General features: G+C 50.8%; 5 protein-coding genes across 5 annotated transcripts; all 5 read left to right on the top strand.

The window, feature by feature from the left end:
- Positions 1-239: 239 nt before the first annotated feature.
- On the top strand, positions 240-3195 carry POX_a00485 (Glucosidase 2 subunit alpha; the record flags this gene model as incomplete). Its single annotated transcript, XM_050109426.1, has 2 exons — positions 240-321; positions 398-3195. 2 exons carry the CDS (start codon positions 240-242, stop codon positions 3193-3195), a joined length of 2880 nt encoding a protein of 959 aa, XP_049973194.1.
- Positions 3196-4135: 940 nt separating this feature from the next.
- Positions 4136-5189, top strand: POX_a00484 (uncharacterized protein; the record flags this gene model as incomplete). Its single annotated transcript, XM_050109425.1, has 4 exons — positions 4136-4179; positions 4243-4362; positions 4469-4681; positions 4751-5189. 4 exons carry the CDS (start codon positions 4136-4138, stop codon positions 5187-5189), a joined length of 816 nt encoding a protein of 271 aa, XP_049973193.1.
- A 462-nt stretch (positions 5190-5651) lies between these two features.
- Positions 5652-6789, top strand: POX_a00483 (uncharacterized protein; the record flags this gene model as incomplete). The annotated part of the gene is made up of 3 exons (XM_050109424.1): positions 5652-5691; positions 5753-6146; positions 6267-6789. The coding sequence occupies 3 exons, from the start codon at positions 5652-5654 to the stop codon at positions 6787-6789; spliced, it is 957 nt and encodes a 318-aa protein (XP_049973192.1).
- Positions 6790-7985: 1196 nt separating this feature from the next.
- POX_a00482 (Class III chitinase) lies at positions 7986-9914 on the top strand (the record flags this gene model as incomplete). Its single annotated transcript, XM_050109423.1, has 5 exons — positions 7986-8094; positions 8165-8227; positions 8291-8304; positions 8360-8487; positions 8546-9914. The coding sequence occupies 5 exons, from the start codon at positions 7986-7988 to the stop codon at positions 9912-9914; spliced, it is 1683 nt and encodes a 560-aa protein (XP_049973191.1).
- A 2043-nt stretch (positions 9915-11957) lies between these two features.
- On the top strand, positions 11958-15215 carry POX_a00481 (Plasma membrane ATPase; the record flags this gene model as incomplete). The annotated part of the gene is made up of 4 exons (XM_050109422.1): positions 11958-12378; positions 12444-12667; positions 12732-13445; positions 13509-15215. 4 exons carry the CDS (start codon positions 11958-11960, stop codon positions 15213-15215), a joined length of 3066 nt encoding a protein of 1021 aa, XP_049973190.1.
- Positions 15216-15686: the final 471 nt, after the last annotated feature.

The following is a 15686-nucleotide window of genomic DNA, read 5'->3' as shown; positions in this document are numbered from 1 at the left end:
CTGAGGCACAATGCTCGGCACCTAAACCGTCACAGCTCTAGAGTCGAACATAAGACACCTCGGTGCCTGCATGCCTTAAGTCCTGAGGTGTCTTACCCCAGCTCCCCGTCGTTAGGCCAGCCTGGAGCTTCCGCTAATGACAGCTCCATCGTCCTTTGGATGCAGGACCTCAGCAATCAAATTGTTCCGCATTAGGTCAGAGATTGAGAGTCTCTGACTGTCTCTCTTCTGTTTCCATCATGGCCAGGTATCGGTCCGCGTCCTTTCCGACGCTGTTGCTTTCTTTAGTCGTCCTTATTGCATGCATTGTTCTTCCAGGATGTAAGTTGGAATTTCGTCTCCGAGAAAGTACCAATGTTGCTTGGCAGCACGGGGTTAACTTCTATTTGAAAACCAGTGGCTGTGAAACATGAGAACTTCAAAACCTGCGAGCAATCGGGCTTCTGCAAGCGAAACCGAGCTTACGCCGACAAAGCTTCAGCGGCGGGCTCGTCCTGGAGCTCTCCATACGAACTTGACCCCGCAACTATTCACTTTGAGGATGGCACGCTGTCTGGGGTTCTCGTCAAAAGTGTTTCAGATACCGAGAAAGTCCAATTGCCTCTCGCGCTTGCCTTCCTCCAATCTGGCGCCGCTCGCCTGACTGTTGATGAGGAGAAGCGCATGAAGGGTGATATCGAAATTCGACATGGCAGTAAGATTAACAAGAAGCGCTATGATGAGACTGAGAAATGGGTTATTGTTGGCGGTCTTGACTCCAGCAAAACAGCGACTTTGGATGCCCAGGCTGAGACTGGGTTCACCAAAATTGTCTATGGCCCCAATGACAGCTTCGAGGCGATAATTCGGCATTCTCCATTCGAGGTGGAGTTTCTGAGAGATGGTCAGCCTCAAATTCAATTGAATAAACAAGGATACTTCAACGTTGAGCACTGGCGACCAAAGCTTGATGACAAGGAGAGGGAGTCGGGGGAAGATGAAAGTACATGGTGGGAGGAAAGCTTCGGGTCGAACACCGACTCGAAGCCTCGTGGCCCTGAAAGTGTTGGCCTCGATATTGTATTTCCGGGATTCAATCACGTCTACGGTATCCCCGAACATGCAGACTCTCTGTCGTTAAGAGAGACACGGGGTGGTCCGGGAAACCATGAGAATCCTTACCGCATGTACAACTCCGACGTCTTTGAGTACGAGCTCGACAGCCCTATGACACTCTATGGGTCGATTCCATTCATGCAAGCTCATCGCAAGGGCTCTTCCGTTGGTGTTTTCTGGCTCAACGCAGCTGAGACCTGGGTCGACATAGTCAAGAAGACTGCCCCTTCAAACCCGCTCTCAATGAGTGCCTCCGGAAAGACTGACACTCAAACCCATTGGATCTCTGAAGCTGGTCGGATGGACCTTTTCGTTTTCCTTGGGCCCACTCCACAGGACCTCAGCAAAACATACGGTGAATTGACGGGATACACGCAGCTGCCTCAACACTTTGCGATTGCCTATCACCAATGCCGCTGGAACTACGTCACCGATGAGGACGTCAAGGAGGTTGACGCCAAGTTTGACAAGTACCAAATCCCGTACGATGTGATCTGGCTTGATTTGGAGTACACAGATGACCGCAAGTACTTCACCTGGGATCCCCTCACTTTTCCCAACCCCAAAGGCATGCAGGAGAAGCTGGACGCCTCTCAGCGTAAGCTAGTGGTCCTCATCGATCCTCATATCAAAAGCAAGAACGATTATTTCGTGTCGCAGGAACTGGTCAGCAAGGGCCTTGCTGTCCTGAACAAGGATGGTGAGGTATATGATGGCTGGTGTTGGCCTGGTTCTTCTAACTGGGTCGATTGCCTCAATCCCGCTGCGTTCCCATGGTGGAGCAGCCTTCACAAGTACGATAAGTTCAAGGGTTCCATGCCCAATTTGTTCATTTGGAATGACATGAATGAACCTTCCGTCTTCAACGGTCCCGAGACCACCATGCCGAAGGATAACATCCACTATGGCAATTGGGAGCATCGCGACGTTCACAATATCAACGGTCTCACTTTGGTCAACGCCACTTATCAAGCTATGCTGGAGCGCAAGAAAGGTGAACTTCGACGACCATTCATCCTCACCCGTTCATACTTTGCTGGGGCTCAGCGCACGTCTGCGATGTGGACAGGTGACAACCAAGCCACCTGGGGCCATTTGGCGGCCTCCCTTCCTATGATTCTCAACAATGGTATTGCCGGTTTCCCCTTTGCAGGTGCTGACGTTGGGGGCTTCTTCCACAACCCGGAGAAGGAATTGCTTGCCCGCTGGTATCAAGCCGGCATTTGGTATCCTTTCTTCCGTGCTCACGCTCACATTGATACGCGCCGCCGTGAGCCTTACCTGATCAGCGAGCCGTATCGGACAATCATAACTCAGGCCATCCGTCTGCGCTATCAGCTACTCCCTGCATGGTATACCGCTTTCCATCAGGCCTCTATCAACGGCACGCCAATTGTGCGTCCGCAGTATTATGTTTTCCCCGAGGATGAAGAGGGGTTCGCCATTGATGACCAGCTCTACTTGGGTGATACGGGACTTCTCGCCAAGCCTGTGGTTCAGGAGAACACTTTCTCCACCGAGATCTACATTGCAGACGATGAGAAGTACTACGACTACTTTGACTATACCGTCTATCAAGGCGCTGGAAAGCGTCACACAGTTCCCGCACCGGAAGATAAGATTCCCCTCTTGATTCAAGGTGGGCACATCATTCCTCGCCGCGACCGACCACGCCGCAGCAGTGCTCTGATGCGCTGGGACCCTTACACGCTTGTGATCACTCTCAATCAGAAGGGTGAGGCGGATGGCACTCTGTACGTTGATGATGGCGAGACCTTTGACTACGAGCGTGGCGGCTACATCCATCGTCGTTTCCGCTACCAGGAATCTGTCCTTTCATCGGAAGACATTGGTACCAAGGGCGCGAAGACCAGCGAGTATCTCAAGGCGATGTCGGGCGTTTCTGTGGAGCGTGTCATCATGATCGACCCACCAGCGTCCTGGAAGAGCAAGACGAGCGTCACCATCATCGAGGATGGCGCCAAAGCTGCCACCACTGCTTCGCTGGAATATCACGAGCAAAAGGATGGCAAGGCCTCGTATGCTGTTGTCAAGAGCCCCAATGTTGGCATTGGCAAGGCCTGGCGTATAGAGTTCTAGATTTCTCCAGTACCCCAATGTTGAATAGAAATGACCAGTTACATACTCGTTCGATGTGGTACATTCTCCACAGACTCTCATGATCGTCACGTATATCTAGCTGATGGGATCGTGGAGCTTTCCTGTGTTCAAGCACTTTAAAATTGACTTCGACGCACGATTAGACCCTTGAAATTTATGGGTCGTGCAGGTGGTAGGGAGGCGCGCCGAAACAACATGTGACTTGCCAAAAAACCAAAAAAAAGGGTTTCCGTCAATCTCGCCAAGGCCACATCCTGAAGTCGCTGGGTTTCAATCGTGTATATGAATTTGAATCCTGTCGTGGATTCCATTCGCTCCCCCCAGACTACCACATAATCGCTCGAATCCATTATTTTCTTGATGAATCAATCCATACAGGCTGCATGACGCAGAGTGCAGATTCTACATTATTCGTCTTTCCATTTGGGGGAGATTGCCAAGCAGAATAAATGCCAAGCTCGCTGGGCCCTGGTGGGCAACCTGCTTAGTTCTTAATGTTGGCTTGGAAGATCCATCCTCCTCGCCTGAATTTTGGCCCGCCTTCCTCTTTTTGGTTCCTGGTTTTTCCGCCATGGAGATCTACCCTGTTTAAGGTACAGTTCACGCTGCCGGTCTTTAGTAACTACTGGCGGGGCCGCTGACATAAGCTCTCCTGTTTGGAAAAAAAGCCGCAAGCGGCGCCGCCATGTTGCGGTGGATTTTGCTCCGTCACGGAAACTCTGCCCATTATCATAGAACGCAAAGAAGCATTGCTCCTTGTGCCAGCATTGAACAGCGGCCAGATACTGTCGATCAGCTGGCTTACTCGAGCCTGTTGCTCTCCTGAAGTTGCGCATTTGCCGATAGAGCCGAACCGGAGTTTGTTGACATCCAAGTGTATATGCTCGGAGGCTGCAGAAGATACTCGTCCCAATCAATCATGTATCTCATTCAGCAGGCCCTTGAATATGGCGCGCCACTATTGTTCGTTTTGAATCGAGGAGTTTCTCTCTGCAGTGAATGTCTATGCTAATTTCAGCTTCATAGTCTTGTCTCGTCCCCTTTGACATCCTACCTGGACCAAATTCTCAGCATCCATCGGACCAGAAGCTCGGCCGGGTTCTCTCTTGACATTCCCTTGATTATGCTTGTCGCGTCGATTTTGAAGTAAGATGATCCTTCTCCGGCCATCTGACTCTGTGCATCCTTCGACCGCAATGCGACACGACAATCAAAGCTTCAAGGGAACTATGGCATTAACACGCACTTACAGGGTCTTCTACTGGTTCGGCGAATATTACTCGAAAACATTGTTGGCTCAGGCGCTAGTGATGATCTTGGTGCAAATTGCGCTGCTCAAGGTGGCTCTGGACAATCGACCTGCCGTGGGCGCGAGAAACGGCATTGAGCATGCACCCTTCACCGGTGGCTCTTCCAATGACTTCCAACGGCCTTATGACTTTTGGCAATGGAGGAACACCAAGCCGTAAGTTCTTTTGAACCGGATTGCTCGAGGCTTGTGCCCGCAGTGGCTGACCGATCATTCTCTCCATAGATACTGGCTGTTCCTCGCCTACTTTTCTGGCGCCCTCTTCGTCCTCCACCTCACGCCCCTCTCCGATTCCGAAACCTATATCAGCACTCTGGGTGCGGTCGGTCTTGCCGTTGAGGCTGTGTTGCCCCTTCCTCAAATCGTGGCGAATCACCGCTCCGGGTCCTGCAAGGGCTTCCGCGTCTCTGTCATTGCAGCCTGGATTCTGGGAGATGTCATGAAGATGAGTTATTTCTTCTGCAGCCAGGAAACCATCCCATGGTCCTTCAAAATGTGCGGTATCTTCCAGTGCATCTGCGATCTCTACCTTGGCTTCCAGTACTGTCTTTCTGTGGGCCTCATCCCCGGGTCGTTCGTCCCTTCCTCGGGCCGGGCTGCTGGCAGCTCTGTCAACCACGAAGGTCGTTGGGGTCAGGAGGAGAAGGACATTCGCATGACTTAAAGAATCTGAGCTTATGGTCTGCGACCAGCCAGCCTTTCACGATCCGGATGCTGCATTTGCTGTAGATACATGGGAATCCTTCGCGCCAAAGCGCATTATATATATATACTTGTAATTGTGAATGAAATGATGTCCAAACCTCTTCTTTTGATTGAATTTATTGAATTTCTAGGACCATTGCAATTTATTTTCTGTGAGATCCAGTGAAGTGACACCGATTCCAGACAGAATACTGCAGGTGGTGTCCTGTCAATGGACAAGAATTGCGAAAAGAGACGGGACGCTTCTCCCGGTAGTCACGTTGAGCTGCGCGCCTCGAGCCCCGCGGATGCGGTGATCCACACTCCCCCGCGAATTTCCCAAGCCGTCATTTGGGCCAGCTGTGTCGCATTAACTTTCAACGATCACAGGATTCTCTTCGACCACTGAACCCTTGTGAGTTGGACCAGTATAGTCGAGAAGATGGCCTCAAAGTCTCAGATCCGGATAGGCTACGTGCCAGGTATGTCCTCGGTCCACACTATGGTGGTGCCCGGAATCGCCGAGACGTAATGGGCCCGTAGGCGGGCGATGGAGCAGAAACCATTCTAATGACTACGGTTTGGTTGATTGGACAGAACACTACTTGACACCATTACATCTGGCTCTCCGTTCATCGACTGCGTCTTCTTTGCCGTACGAAGTCACTTTGATTCCATTCCCGTCCGGTACGGGACATATGATCACCTCGCTGCGCAGCCATGAGATCGATATCGCGATCGGCCTGACCGAGGGTTGGGTGGCAGGACTCACGGGAAAGACTCAGCCTCAGAACCCGGTCGAAGGAGGATACAAGGTGGTGGGCCATTGGGTGGACAACCCGCTCCGATGGGCGATTGTGACGGGTCGCAACCGGGACAATATCAATGGCGTGCCGGACCTGAAGGATCAGCGAGTCGGTGTTAGTCGGCTGGGCAGGTATGTCCGCCTGTTATGTCTGGCCAGCGCTAAGCTAGCCCAAGTGCGATTTGTCGAGAGATGAGACATCGTGTCCCTCTAGACTGGTCGGGTATGTAGCTAACAATCACGAACGTCCAGCGGCTCTCATATCATGTCATTTGTTCTCGCTCAGCAACAAGGATGGAAGCCAGACGGTCTGTCGACTGTTCCCCTGGGTCCTTTCGGTGCTCTTCGCAATGGTGTCACGGGCCAGGATGAGACCAAACCGGAGCAGGAATCCAATCCCACCGCCGAGTTCTTCATGTGGGAGCATTTCACCACCAAGCCGTTCTTCCACTCGACTGCTGAAACGCCGAATCCCCCGTTGAAAAAGATCGGAGAGATCTTCACCCCCTGGCCATCATGGATGATTGTTGCTTCTACGGCGGTATTTCCGGACCCAGAACAGGACTCTCGCCTGCAACAGTTATTCCAGATCCTGGACCAAGGAATCCAAGATTTCGAATCCAACACTACCCAGGTTGTGACACTTCTCGGAACCGGAGAGCTGGGATGTCATTATATCGAAGAGACGCCAAGGAGTGGCTCAAGGATGTCAAGTTTACCAACGCTACTCGTGGAGTCGATCACAAAGTCATCGAAGGTGTCGTGGATGTTCTGAAAGTAGCAGGTGTCATTGACCACGGGATGAACAATGATGAGGCTCTGCAGCGAGTAGTTGGTATTTCTCGCTAAGCGGCTGCAGTATCATTTATACAAGTCCCAAAGAAATTGCAAAATCCAAACATCTCTGCGATGAGTATTCTCTTCAGACTTCTCTTCTTCATCACTATACAGATTGCTTGATTTTCCAACTGTGAACCTGACAAGAAAAAATCTAGATGCCCCCCCCCCCCCCCCCCCCTAAGCCCACCTGAGTCCATCCTATTAATCAAGGCACCATGAAACTTTTCAAGCGCCTAAAGAAGGCTAAATTTCTTGAGCAGCAGAATGAATTAGTCGCATATGAGAGGAAAGAGCTTAGAAATATCAATGAGACGAAAGGTTGGTTTATCAGGGAGCAAGTCTGTTTGCCTGGGCTCAATTTACGAAGCCCGCGTGGTCGGACCCTCTGTGGAATGTACAAGAGTTGCTCACCACGAACCCCCCCCCCATCAAAAAAAGTCCAGATCCAGAACCGCCTGTCAGAAGAGAAGACTGAAAAATTCATCCACCACTCATATGAATCAAGAGAATGCTCGCATTGCAGACGTTGGTCTGAGAGTGATTGAGCCTAGAGCGCCCCGGCGAGCGCTAATCCACTGACATCAAGGGAACATTCCACACTTGGCCCACCACCCCGGAGCTCCCTGACAACCCTCTCAGGAATGAATGTGAGCCTGTTTATGAGCGAGGCACACCAATGACAGTCCATAGCTAAGGATTCCTCTCATCGAAAGTTGACGGCTCATCCACTCGAAGGGGGCCGACGAGCTCTAAATGGGGACGTCCTCAGCTGTCGTGGGTCAGGATGTGGATCTGTCCACGCGTGAGGTCGTCTCTCACCCTTCAGATGGCGCAAGAGCTCGAGCCATTGTTTTGATTGATGGCATGCGAATTACAATCAAAGTTCAGCCATGGCGCTTGTATTTAACGAGCTCACTTGATCGAGCTCTCGAGCGCATGGGGTATCGCGTCCTTTGATTCGAGTCGTCCGTCGTTTCCCATCGGGTTGCTATCCCGTCATACAACTTAATACGTCTAGTATTTTTAGCATCCTCCTTTTTATCCTTGTGGAGTGTTGCGATCATTGTGCTTTTTGGAGAGAGCACTTTTTTTTATTTTTATTTTCTCGTTCCATACGGCCGAACATTCATGATGCGTGGGCGTGGGGAGTATCTGGTAGGATCAGTTCTGCTGGCCAGTCTGGGATCCGTGCATGCAAAACTTGATCTTAATTCCGCCAAAAATATCGTCATCTACTGGGGTAAGGTTATGATAGAAAATATTTCCATTGCTAGAGAAGTGCCAGAGCTAACGGATGGTCTCCCTGACAGGTCAAAATTCCTTGCAAGGTAACGGTGGTCAAGTCCAACAAGCGCTGAACTATTACTGTGATAGTGAGTCGTGCTGAATCAGGAGCCGTGCAGTCGTCCGTGAACTAACCCTGTCGAAATGATCAGATGAGGATATCGATGTGAGACGCAAGCTGGACAAGCGTTCTGAATGCAAATCGACTGACAGACTGTTAGGTGATTCCAATTGCATTCGATATGATGATCAACGGCCCTGGCGGCGCTCCGCAGGTTGATTTCTCGGTCACCAGCCAGGATTGTGATGTCTTTCCCGGGACTCAATTGAAGAACTGTCCGAAGATTGGGTGAGTCAGATGGATCAGAGGGCCCTTGAAGCAAACCTAACATTTCCCCCTTCCTCAGAGACGATATCGAGGCTTGCCAAAGCAAGGGCAAGACGATTCTGCTCTCCATCGGTGGCGCAACATACAGTGAAGGGGGCTTCAAGTCAGAAGAGGATGCAAAGGCTGGCGCCAAGTTGATGTGGGAGACCTTTGGCCCGGCTCAAGCAAATTCCAACGCTCTCCGGCCATTTGGCAACGCCACGCTGGATGGGTTCGATTTTGACTTTGAGTCCCCCGTCACACATATGGCGACATTTGCCAATGAGTTGCGCACCCTGATGGATCAGGATACCAGCAGACAATACTTCTTGACGGCTGCCCCCCAATGCCCTTACCCTGACCAGGCAGACAAAGACATTCTCAACGGGCCCGTCTCGGTCGACGCCATCTTTGTTCAGTTCTACAACAACTACTGCGGTGTCAACAACTTCAATGCCGATGCATCAAGTTCGCAGTACAACTTCGAGACATGGGACAACTGGGCCAAGACTGTTTCGCAAAATAAAAAGGTGAAAGTCTTGCTCGGGGTTCCTGCCGACACCACTGCAGCCAGTACCGGTTACGTCCCCGCCGCGAAACTCGCCGAGATCATCGAGTACACGAAAAAGTTCGAAAGCTTCGGTGGGGTCATGATGTGGGATGTGACCCAGGGCTATGCGAATACCGGGTTTATTGAAAGTGTGCGCAAGGCGCTTGGTGGTCCTGATTCCGGTTCGTCGTCGTCGTCCAGCGCGGCGTCGGCCGCGACGTCTGCACCTTCGTCCACTAACCCCTCGGAGACATCGCAATCTTCCAATACACTCGACTCGGCGTCCTCGTCTTCCTCATCCTCTGGGTCTGCCTCATCGTCCAATGGTCCTGATTCGGCATCCAACACCGCCGCTCCCGTTATTACTTTATCCACGACGACCTCCAAGTCCGACGCGCCCGCAGATATCGCAACCGGCACCGCCAAACCGGAAGCCGCTCCCACGGCCACGGCTGCACCCAACACCACCGAGGCACCCGCACCCCTCATGTCGACCTCGACGAGTATGTCCACCAAGACTTCTACGACGAAGAAGGCGACTGCGACCACGATGGTGACTTCTACCTCCTCCTCATCCGCGACCATGATTGACCAGAATAAGCCTGCCAACGGCGCGGACGACGCCAATGCCCCGGCGAATGGCTCCGACCCCACCACCTCTGACCAGAGTACTAACAGTGATGGCAAGGAGAGTGGCGAGGACTTGCTCAGCAAGGGTCCGCTCAACCTTGTGGGCCAGGATCTTCTTGGTCTCTTACACGGGTTGCGGCAAGCCAATACCATCGCATCGGGCTTGAAAACCAGTCTCAGGAAGGGAAGCGTCCTTCGGCGCGCCCGCCGCATGGCAGCCTTGCACTGAATGGAGATTTGGCGGCTTCTCGGCTCAGCAATGTCAGAGAAAGCTCCACTGTGGTCTGGAGAGCCAGGGTGTGGTATTTCATGCCATACAGATTTCAGACCTGATTGATTGTGATGAATGCCTCTGTTCTGAAGCAATGAAACTATGATCGACCTTTGATAGGTCTCCTCGAAGGACTTCCACCTGGTCGTGTGTCGTTGTCACCACTTGCCGACATCTCCCGATTGGCTGTGATATAGATTATAGTTTCCTAATACCCTCCATAATTTTAATGTCAGTCAAAATGTCATGTCACTCTCGACCTGTTTCTTGATATTTGCCTTGCACTGAATGGTTCGAAGCTACTCACGCTGCACCACAATCATATTGCTCTCAAGCCGTCGGTCACAGCAGCCATCCGCCCGATGACTGATCGGCCTTCTAGATGACTCAACGAGAGGAAATAGGAAAGTAGCCAAGACCAAGAGCCCGATCGACGTCTCAATCCCTCCGGACATCGGCTCGGTACGACCCACACACATTGCGGAGCCAAGCGCAGACGCCACGGGACGATCAAGAATCATACCCAGATTCTGGAGGATCGAGTCTACGTGCAAAGGTGACACCATGTCCCAAGAGGAGTGCTGTCGGCACTTACCGAACATTGGCATGTATGACATTGGAGCCGGTAAATTTTATTTTCTTCGGCCCAATACACAGTACACTCAGTCATGTACATAAGCTTTCTTTCTGAAAAGTTGCTCCTATATCAAAGACTGGGGCATAAGGCCTGCCTTCTCGAATTCTTGTTTCTCTCTGTCCATGAGATTGAACCAAAAAAAATCCAGTTCTCAGTTGTCAGTGGGCACGTTGGAGACTTTACCACAAGGAAAAGGGTTAGGATTCATCAATCGAGTGTCAATATTTGGACTTTGACGATCAAGCTATGGATAGCTTATCGACGCTCAATTCGACTAGGTCCGATAGAGAAAGGCCTAGTTTGGGACAGTTATAGAGGACAGCTGTTTTTGGTGCTACTTAGTCTCTAGTAGAAACAAGTGGAACAGTTATTCAAGTCGAGCTTAATAGGTGAGATAACCTGACGATGACTTGGAACAGTGCTGGACGATGCAGAATTGGACCTAGGAATCGTATAACTAATGGAGAGCGGGGGGTTACCTAAGTAGTGACTTGCCGTCCAAAATTCCGTATGAGTAGATAGGCGACCTTTTTCAGAGCCAGAGGTTGTCATGTTTGGCCTCAACCTTCACAGGTCTCTATATTCTGTGTGTCATATAGGCCTACCATGATATGTCTCGTCAAGCAAAAGAAAAATGTAAGCATACGCCCACTGCTTAGTATGGTCCCTTTGTGCGAGGTAGTCCTTATTCACAATCCAATCCTCAATTAATGGACGGAGTGGGATGTTCTGAAAAGTCACTTCATCAAGGATCCCTCACTCTGGAAGCGGCGATCTTCAACTTTAGAGTATAGTTGGTTCTCCCCAATTAGAGACCGTACCTGCTTTGTTGTGAATCTATTGTGGCTTTCGGGCGGAAATCCCTCGAGTGTTCTCTCGAGCCCTTGTTGATCTTTTGAGTATTTATGTATACTTCCTACAGCATCATCAACGTCAGTATGATCAGCTTTCAAACTACCGAGAGACAAGAAATATACGAGGGTGTTCAAGTAACGCTGGGCCCAGAGGAATCATCCCCCTTTCTGCCATCTCTGAGAAACTTCTACTTCACCTGATCTTGAATCCCAAAATCGACAGCTTACCCACGTTTGCTTTCATCGACAAATCTGCCAACAGATTCACGTGGAACCCAGAAACTCTGTCGGGTCATCGAAGGCTCTCGTGCGCAATCACTTACTTTCCAGTTCCCCGTGACTTCATCTCACTCTCCTCACTCGCTTCGCTCGCTTCATATTCTTCATCTATCCCTCATTCTCTTCAACTCGCATTTCTATCATCACTAGACCTGTTATCATCATTCTACCCTTTTATCACAGAAGAGGCACTCATTGGATTGACGCACCAACATCAATCTTTCTCGCATTATGGCTTCATTCACCAGGATTTCAGATCACGGTGATACCGAGCACGGCGAAACTCGGCGGAGCTCTCGTATCTCGAAAGCCTCGCTGAGAGATGATGCAGCCACTCTAGATGAATACGGCAAACTTGTGAAATTTGTCTCGACCTACCGTGAAGCCGGAGCTGCACAGCCAGAGACTGACAAGGTGGAGGAGCGGCGTATCTGGTATGCCCCATGGGAAAAACGCAAGATCCGAGTCAAAGACGTCGATGACCAAGCTGGCCAATATCCCGAAGAATGGCTTATTACAAATATTCGCGAGGGTCTCTCGACTGAAACGGTGCACCAACGCCGTCATCGCTCGGGCTGGAATGAACTGGTCTCGGAGAAGGAAAATCCCATTGCAAAGGTCCTGTCTTATTTCCGTGGACCCATTCTCTACGGTAAGCTGTTCCATATCTTGGGGGTGGGGTCTAATGAATGGAAAGCTGGCTAAATGTCAGGACAGTCATGGAACTCGCTGCGTTGCTGGCTGCTGGTCTGGAGGATTGGGTTGACTTTGGTGTGATCATTGGCATTCTTTGTCTGAATGCCTCTGTTGGCTGGTATCAAGAAAAGCAAGCTGCCGATGTGGTCGCTAGCTTGAAAGGCGATATTGCCATGCGTGCGATTGTCGTTCGAGACAACTCTCAACAAGAAATCTTGGCCCGTGAATTGGTCCCGGGGGATGTGGTACGTTGTTTCAACAAGACCGCAAATTGTTTCTAGAATAAAAGATATCTGATGTCTCTCACAGATCGTCGTCGGAGAAGGTCAGGTGGTTCCAGCAGATGCCAAAGTCATCTGTGACTACAGTGATTCCAATGGCTGGGAGGAATTCTGCCAACTTCATGAACAGGGTATTCTCAATGGTGGGTCTGATTCCGAAGACACTGACGATGAGTCCAAGAAAGAAAATGCAGACGAAAATGCCAAGGAAGACCAGGGGCCGACGGAGGATGGGAGCTCTGACGAGCCACAGCAGCACCGTCCCCGAAAGCGGGGGTATCCTATCCTCGCCTGTGACCACTCTGCCATCACCGGTGAATCTCTCGCGGTTGATCGGTACATGGGCGACAAAATCTTCTACACAACTGGATGCAAGCGAGGCAAGGCATATGCGGTGGTGCAGACTGGTGCAAAGACCTCCTTCGTTGGCCGGACTGCAAGCATGGTCCAGTCTGCCAAGGGAGCAGGGCATTTCGAAATCGTCATGGACAACATCGGAACAGCTCTTCTCATCCTTGTCATGGCCTGGATCCTGGCTGCTTGGATTGGTGGGTTCTATCGAAACATTCCCATCGCCTCTCCAGGCGAGCAGACCTTGCTCCACTACACGCTGTCTTTGCTGATCATTGGTGTCCCTGTCGGTCTTCCTGTCGTCACCACCACTACAATGGCCGTGGGAGCTGCATACCTTGCTAAAAAGAAAGCCATTGTACAGAAGCTGACAGCAATTGAGTCTCTTGCTGTGAGTTGAACTCGAAATTCGCTCTGATATCTTGCACTGTGATCGAAAGCTAATGCCTTTTAGGGAGTCGATATCCTCTGTTCCGATAAGACCGGCACATTGACCGCGAACAAATTGAGTATTCGAGAGCCGTTCGTAGCCGAGGGTGTCGATGTTGATTGGATGTTCGCGGTTGCTGCCCTTGCATCCTCGCACAACGTGGAGTTTCTCGATCCAATCGACAAGGTCACCATTCTGAGTCTTCGTCAGTATCCCAAAGCCAGAGACATTCTTCGACGGGGATGGAAAACAGAGAAATTCACCCCATTCGATCCTGTATCGAAGAGAATTGTGACAGTTGCAACCTGTGAGGGGATTCGATACACATGTACCAAGGGAGCTCCAAAAGCAGTGCTCCAGCTCACAAAATGCCCCAAAGAACTGGCAAATGTGTACAAGGCTAAAGCACAGGAATTCGCTCACCGTGGCTTCCGCTCTTTGGGCGTGGCTGTTCAGAAAGAAGGGGAAGACTGGGCTCTACTGGGTATGCTGCCTATGTTTGACCCGCCACGAGAGGACACGGCGCAAACCATCAGCGAAGCCCAGAACCTTGGAATCAGCGTTAAGATGCTCACTGGTGATGCGATTGCTATCGCCAAGGAAACTTGCAAGATGTTGAACCTCGGGACCAAAGTCTACAATTCTGACAAGCTTATTCATGGAGGCCTGAGTGGTGTGATGGCTGGAGACTTAGTGGAAAAAGCAGATGGCTTTGCAGAAGTGTTTCCAGAGCACAAATACCAGGTTGTTCAATTGCTTCAGGAACGTGGCCATCTGACTGCGATGACCGGTGATGGTGTAAATGACGCGCCCTCGCTGAAGAAAGCTGATTGTGGAATTGCAGTTGAAGGAGCTTCAGAGGCCGCTCAGTCTGCCTCGGATATTGTGTTTTTGGAGCCTGGTCTATCGACAATTATCGACTCAATCAAAGTTGCCCGCCAGATCTTCCACCGGATGAAGGCCTATATCCAGTATCGGATTGCCCTCTGCTTGCACCTGGAAATCTACCTCGTGACTGCGATGATTATCCTGAATGAGAGCATTCGCGTCGAATTGGTCGTTTTTCTGGCATTATTTGCAGACCTGGCAACAGTTGCAGTTGCCTATGATCACGCCTCGTTCGAATTACGCCCCGTAGAATGGCAACTCCCTAAAATTTGGGTCATCTCTGTGCTTCTCGGCGTGTTGCTTGCTATGGGCACCTGGGTCGTTCGCGCCTCAATGTTCCTCCCATCCGGCGGAGTGATTCAGAACTGGGGCTCCATCCAGGAGGTTGTCTTCCTGCAAGTCGCCTTGACGGAGAACTGGCTGATATTCGTGACTCGCGGGATCGACACCTGGCCATCCATTCAATTGGTATCTGCAATTCTGGGCGTAGACATCTTGGCCACTGTCTTTTGTCTATTTGGCTGGTTCACAAACGAGAATATGATCACCGATCCCCGCGAAAGCTTCATCGAGACCAAGGATGGATGGACTGATATCGTGACCGTGGTGCGCATTTGGGGCTACTCGCTTGGCGTCGAGATCGTTATCGCACTGGTATATTTCATCCTCAACAAGATCACCTGGCTGGATAATCTGGGTCGCGCGAAACGCAGCAAGGGCGATATCAAGGTCGAAAACGTTCTTGGCCACCTCGCTCGACTTACCATTGAGTATGAAGAGCCAGGGAAGCCGAAAGGTCGGTTCTTCTTGTCTGCCAGCAAGGAAGAAGAGGAGATGGAGTAAGGTACGGCTAAGTGGAATTACAACGAGCCCATATGCTGGTGCCTATTTGAGTGATAGACCCGGCTGGACAATTGGCTCAGGCCTTCTCTAAATTTTGGCCCCTGATGTTTCCATTCCTGGTTCTGCAGGAGGCTGATATTTTCCTTTCTTGCTTGATGTCGGCCACGTTGGAATATGCGAAATGTTCGTATGTCGTCACTTTTTTCTTTCCGATAGATAGTTTCCGTTTTCCATACCAAGAAGCGATCCGCTCTCAGTGTAATACTAGGGCCAAGCAAGATGTCACCTGTCTCGGTCAGCGTTACTCTGACATCTTCTAATAAAGTACTTGCCCTTAACCCCGTGCACCAGACAAGGGTGAAAAGCACGGAGAAGAAGGTGAAGTAACATTCTCAGACGGAAGTAATATTTTTGAAGTGAGACTGTTTGGTCACATCAAGTTCATAACACGTAGATGTTCATCCATATTTA

Source organism: Penicillium oxalicum, chromosome I (assembly GCF_001723175.1).
Source record: "Penicillium oxalicum strain HP7-1 chromosome I, whole genome shotgun sequence".
Taxonomy (NCBI): Eukaryota; Fungi; Ascomycota; class Eurotiomycetes; order Eurotiales; family Aspergillaceae; genus Penicillium; species Penicillium oxalicum.
The sequence above is the reverse complement of the archived record's forward strand: the minus strand, read 5'-3'. Positions and strand labels throughout refer to the sequence as shown.